The following is a 6,402-nucleotide window of genomic DNA, read 5'->3' as shown; positions in this document are numbered from 1 at the left end:
GCTCTCAAATAAATAAATAAAAAATGAACAAAAAATATTTTTTAAAAAAATGGGACCTTACAACCAACCACTCCTCCCCAGAATTAGAGTCACCAAAAAAGGCATGGCAAGCTACATATATCCATTTTCCAGATATCATAGAGTCCAAGAAGCCTTTTGATATATTAAATAAAGTCATGAAAAAAATTAAGGTTTGGTCTTTATTGGGTTCTTCCCCTCAGTCTATTTATTTTGGAAACAATCTTCCACAATTGCAATACCTTCTCCACATTTTTAAATACTTTTCCCCACATCTTGCTTTAATCGTGCCTTAGCATAGGAAATGGCCCACTTCTCAAGGAACATATTGTGAGCGTCTCGACATCTATATGGCTATTTTAGAAGGAATCTTTTACCAGACTCCTGATGGGTGAAGTAACTTCTAGTCATGGGTGTCATGCTCTGCTGACACGTGTATGCTGGCTCATCACTGCCACCATCTGCCCAGGGCCCCTCCTCTTCATTCTTCAAGCCACTGGCACAGCTGGCATGCTGGGTAGCATTTCCCAGTAGCTCTCTAGCCAAGGACACTTGTGGGTCAGAGGCATTGCTGCTATAGGTCTGCTCCTCTAGGCCTGGCTTCTAGAAACCACAGTAAATCATCAAACAATACAATATAGCAGTCAGACTTCTGGAGATTTAAATCAACACATTTCAAGCTTGAAAGTGACAAGGTTTCATTTAAGCAATAAAGACAATGCTCAGGTTATTATAGAGAGAAAATATTGCTCAATGTATTACATTTTGCTTTATACCCTTAAATATTGCACAGTGGCCAAATGTATCTAAAATATCATGTATGGATATGCCCCATATTTTATAAGGAATGTAACAAAGAGCATAACACTTCTGCTACACAGTTAACACATAAGGGAGGGCTGAGGGTGATGGTGCAAGTCTATTGCTCTAGCACTTGGGTGGGTGAAGCAGGAGGATCATGCTTTTGAGGCCAGCCTGAACTACATAAATAAAATCTTCTTTCAGAAAACAAAACAAGGGCTGGAGAGATGGCTTAGTGATTAATGCACTTGCCTGTGAAACCTAAGGACCCATGTTCAATCTCTCTATATATCTCACATAAGCCAAATGCACAAAAGGTGAGGCAAGAGCAAGATTGTACATGCCAGCTAGGTGACACAAGTGTCTGCAGTTTGACTGCAGTAGCTAAGGCCCTGGCATGCCAATTCTCATTCTCTCCCCTGTCTCCCCCTGAACCCATCTCTTTTGCTCTCTCTAAAAAAACTAAATGAATAAATAATTAATTAAAACAAAACAAGGGCTGGGAACATGGATGAGCAGTTAAAGGTACTTGCTTGCAAAGACTGTCAGGCCAAGTTCAATTCCACAGTACCCATCTAAAGCCAGATGTACAAAATGGTGCATGTGTCTGGAGTTTGTTTGCAGTGGCAAGAGTCCCTGGCATACCCATATTCTCTCTCTCCTCACAAATAAGTAAAATATTTAGAAACAAACACAAAAAGACACACAAAAAGACACCTACATATGCTCAAATATCCATGCCATAATCTAACCACCCAATTCAACCAATAGGATAACACATTCCTGACAATGCTCCTAACTGTCAACTGAAAAGGACTTGTGGATTTAAAAGAAAACAGTTTTGTTTTGTTTTGTTTTGTGTTGTTTTGTGGCAAACCTAACAGACTGGCCTTTTTATGTGACAGAGAATTGTTGTACCAGGGCCTCCAGCCACTGTAATCAAACTCCAGATGTGTGTGCCACCTTGTGCACATGTGAAACCTTGAGAGCTTGCATCACCTGGAGCACCTGGCTTACTTACATGGTATCTGAAGAGTCGAACATGAGTTCTTAGGCTTTGCAGGCAAGCATTTCAACTGCTAAGCCATCTCTCTAGCCCAAGAAAAACAGTTCTACTATACATAAGTTTCTAGAATATTTCTTTTCTCTAGAATCTCTCTGCTTTTGCTCCTAAGCATGATCACACTGTTACTGAGAAAAGGCCTTTACTTAACCTAAGTTTTCTTCCTTCCTTTTCTTTATTCTTTCCTTCTATTCTCAAACTTCTAGTATAAATGAGCTTGAAGTCTGCCATTTCCCCCCACTTTAATTCCAGAAAGCTATCAAGAACACTATCTCCATGATCTGACTTCTAGCCCACTTCTCTTGCACCTTCCAAATGGGGCCCTGGTGGTTTCTCATTTTGGCCTCTTTGGTCTCTGCAGTATCTCCAATGTCCACCCTGAGTTTCACAAGACTCTTTACCCTTGAACTGTAGGACTTTCTTGTTCCCCTTTCTTCCTACCGCCTTCTCTTCTCTAATTACATCCTCTTTCTAATGGTGTCACTGAGAACTCAATTTGAAGGCCTTCTCTCTTCATTTCTTACCTCTGCCAATGACAAATCCATTTTCAGCCCTCCAATGTGTTCCTGTCCATGAAACAAAGCCATTTAATCAGCTAGCTCCTCCTCCTACCCACAGGGCATATCTGGGCTGACCACTCTATACTGGAGGTGACACCATTGTATATCATAGTTTATAAAACATGGTCATTTGTATCACCCATTGAATAATCACAAGCACTTCATTTTCTGTCTGTCAGTCTACCGACAAGAAGTAATCCCCACAAAGCCACTCCTCACATCATTTCTGCTGTCAGAGTCCTATTAGAGATTTGGCAGACAGGGTCCCCAGTCAGTGACAGGAGATTGGGACTTGACAATCATAATCTAGGTTCAAATCCCAATCTTGATACTTCTTAGCTCTATGACTTTCATCTATATTTTTGCTTCCTCCTTTAAATGGGCATCACAAGCAGATCAGAGGAGTATTATAAATATCAATAGAGAAGTTTACATAAGTTTACATAAGTTGCTAGAAAGGGTTTTGGTTTTTTTGAGACAGGGTCTTACTTTGTAACCTTATTCTAGAGCTATTCTGCTCTGAACTTGCAGTAGTCCTCCTGCCCTGATCCTGAATGCTGGGATGAGAGGCATAAGCTGCCACACCCAACTTCATCCTAAATTCTCACTTACCTCAGAAGTTTTGGTTTCTTTCAAAACCTCTCCAAGAAGTCGAATGTAGTCAGTTGCACCTTTAAGTATGTCAACTTTGCTAGGCTTTCTGCTTTGTGGAAGAAATGGCACCAATGCCTTCAGTTTAGCAAAGCCACGGTTCAGATTTTTTACCTAGAAAAGGAAATGACATAGTGATACACAGGAAAGTGAACTTGTGTGGACATCTTCCACCTCCAACCACAGAAAGGGATATGAGAACTCATCTCCATCATTCTCTTCTCCCAGGGAGAATCTAAGCAGGCATCACATGGTTCCTAGAAAGGGGCCCTGAGCTTTGCACATTTGTAGACTCCACTCCTGTCTGGAGAATGCTTCCACTCATTATAACTTACAGAAAGCAGGATGTCAGCACACCTGGCTAAGCACTGCCGATGAAGGCTTTAAGACCCTGCTCCACCTTTACCATCTTTAGGAAAGTATGTGGCAAACTTCAGATCACCAAGCCTCAGTATGAACATCTGAAAAGGGAGGTCAAGCATGCTACCATCAATGCCATCAGCTGTTTTCTCAGCAAAGACAGAGAATGAGAATTGAGCATCTGCACCCTGGTGAGCTGATAGACTCTTCTAGCTTGTTTCCCTTACAGTGTCTACTAGCATGGCACTGAAAGCCAGAACTGACATACCTCACTCTAGAGGATCTTGGGCCTAGTAGAACAAGCTCCCTTTACTCCCTAAAGCCTGTATGCTCACTTATACCAAGAGCCCCTCCCACCCTGGAACAAAGGAAATGTGGAACACACTGAATCACAGGAGGCTTCAATGATCAGACAATCAAACTAAGTACCAATTTTCATGTGCCAAGCTGGTCATATTTTTGTTTCAGCATACCCAGCATCAGAATATTATGAAAAAGAGGACATTTCTATATTCTGTTATGGGGTCAAAAGTTAGAAACCTTGGGCTGGAGAAATGGCTTAGTGGTTAATTGCACTGCCTGTACAAGCATGAGGGCCTGAGGGGGCCTGAAATCACCTGAATTCAGATCTCCAGAGCCCACATGTGGTTTCTCCAGAAACCACAGAACGACCAGGGCTTGTGAATGGCAAGTTCTGGAATCAGAAAGCGACTCCTCCACAAGGACAATAGGCAGAAGAGTGATGGAGAGGGAGACTGATGTTCTCCCCCAGCGGCCACAGGTGAATGCAGAGTGCCACATCAGCACATAACGTACACACACCTCACATCCTACACACAGGCAACAAAATTAGAAGAAGCCTTTCAAAACTCATAGTGATCTGCCTACCTCTGCCTCCTAGGACCAAAGGCATGTGCCACCACACCTGGCTAAAAAGCAATTTAAAAAACAATTTGTATCAAAAGCCATGAGCTAGATGCCCTATATTCCAGTAATTTTGCTATTAAAATTTTATTCTAAAGCAACTAGTGGACATACACATCAACTTTTTTTTTACCAGTATAAAGTTGCAGACATCAGGCATGCCCAGTAATAAGAGGTGTGATAAGTTATTGTCCACTTCCATGACATATGCAGTCAAAACTTATTCTGCAAAAGAATACTTTAGAAAATGAGGAAATGTCCTGGGTAATATTAGGTGAAAATATTTCAAAGTTAATATACTGGATAACCCAAATTTTGTAGAACTATATCCATGACATCCACAACCAGGAAAAGAAAAGCCTGGGAGGATGCATGCAAGAGTTCTGTGACTGTCTGATGTAAGGACCTTTATTCCCTTTTCATTCACTTAAGTATTTTCCAGGTATATTAACTTTATCACAATAAAGTTTAGTGGATAAAACCAGGACCTATTCTAAAAAGAAGGCAATCCCTGGCACTAAGATCCACTTAAAATATTAGATCATAATCTCGTTTTAGGGCCAACAAATCAGATAATGTGGTTATTTTTATATAGAGTCCAGTGTCTGGTCAAAGCATTCTCCATCCTTGGGAGTTTCCTTCCCTCACTCTCTATCCCACACGTGGCTCCCAATCTAGTCACAGAAGCTCATGTCTGAAAGGCCTAGCTGAAACATTAGGAACAAGTCTTAGCAGGAAAAGTGTGCTCCTCTCCTTTGTGCGGGTCTCATCCTTCCCACTGTAGCAGCTCCATTGCTGCAACCAAACCCAAACATCACCCAGGGCCAAAGACCACCTTCCAGCAAATTTGAGGTCAAGTTTGTTAGATATAGGAAAAGGTGCCAGGAGATGGCGCCGTGAATACGCGTTGATCCTGGCAAGGGTTGAGAGGGAATGCAGGGGCATCTTCGCTACTGAAGCCAAAATGCAGCAGGCTGGGGAAAGGAGCTGGGGAAATGCCTTTTCGCTCAAGCACCCATCCGCGCCTTCAGCAATGAGGCAAAGCGCAGCCCCGCGCGCTTGGCATTTATAAAGCTCCCGACGGGGCCATTCTGAAGCCCCTCTGCCCTGGTGCCCCCGGTGGACCCGCGTCGTGGGAGGGTCAGTGGGTAGGGTAGCGGGCAGGAGAGGGGCGGCGAGGCCCTGGGGAGCCGAGCCTCGGGAGGACAACGCGGAAAGGCCGGCGAGACCCGGGCCGGGCCGCTCACCCGCTCGCGCTCCTTGGCGTTCGCCAGGCGCCGGCGCTCCAGCACCACGTGCTGGTCGTCCGTGGACGAGTAGCCGCCCGCCGGCAGCCGCTTGAGCCGGGAGATGACTGCGAAGCTGGGCAGCGGCCCGAGCTGAGCCTGCAGCACCTCTTCCAGCACTTCCGCGGGCGGCGTGGCCAGAAAGGGCTCCGGAGACCCGGGAGCCGCGTCCATGGCCGGGCGCAGGCCCAGGCTCTAGGGCCGCGGGTGGGAGGACCTCGCAGTTGCCCACGTCCGCAGGACCCCGCGGGGAGCGCAGGGGGGATAAACTGGAGGGTGAGACCTGCACCGGGAGGTCTGGCGGTCTGAGAGCCGCCCACCTGCCCACCTGGGATACGGTGGGATGCCAGAGGGATGGGCGGAGGGCGGGGGGGGTGGTGGAGGCGGACGCCGGGAAGTCAGTGGTCAAAGGCTCTTTAACTTGCTACACCTGGGAAGCAAGAGGCCAGGGCGTGGCTGAGGAACAGGGTGGAGGGCAGGACCCCAGCGCAGAGGTCTTAACATCTGTCTTTCCGGGGCTGACGTGACTGGGGGCCAAAGCAGTGGATGGGCGGCGCGGGCGGGACTCCACAGCCGACTGTGATTGCTGCCTGCAGTTAGAACTGCAGACCCTTCCCATTCTGTGTGCTGAATCAGGAACCCTCTAGTAACCTCCATAGGTGGGTGTCATGAACTCTGATTACAGCACCTGTTCTCAATTTATATGCACGCTAGACTCACTGGGAATTTCTTCTTTTTC

General features: G+C 45.8%; 1 protein-coding gene across 1 annotated transcript; it reads right to left on the bottom strand.

Annotated features, from left to right (window-relative positions):
- Positions 1 to 372: 372 nt before the first annotated feature.
- Positions 373 to 5,837, bottom strand: Figla (folliculogenesis specific bHLH transcription factor). Its single transcript, XM_012951099.2, has 3 exons — positions 5,625 to 5,837; positions 3,055 to 3,207; positions 373 to 621 (listed from the first exon to the last, which is right to left on the bottom strand). Exons 1-3 carry the CDS (start codon positions 5,835 to 5,837, stop codon positions 373 to 375), a joined length of 615 nt encoding a protein of 204 aa, XP_012806553.1.
- Between the last annotated feature and the right edge of the window lie 565 nt (positions 5,838 to 6,402).

The sequence above is a fragment of the Jaculus jaculus genome, chromosome 6 (genome assembly GCF_020740685.1).
Source record: "Jaculus jaculus isolate mJacJac1 chromosome 6, mJacJac1.mat.Y.cur, whole genome shotgun sequence".
NCBI lineage: Eukaryota > Metazoa > Chordata > Mammalia > Rodentia > Dipodidae > Jaculus > Jaculus jaculus.
This window is presented reverse-complemented; position numbering and strand designations above follow the sequence as displayed.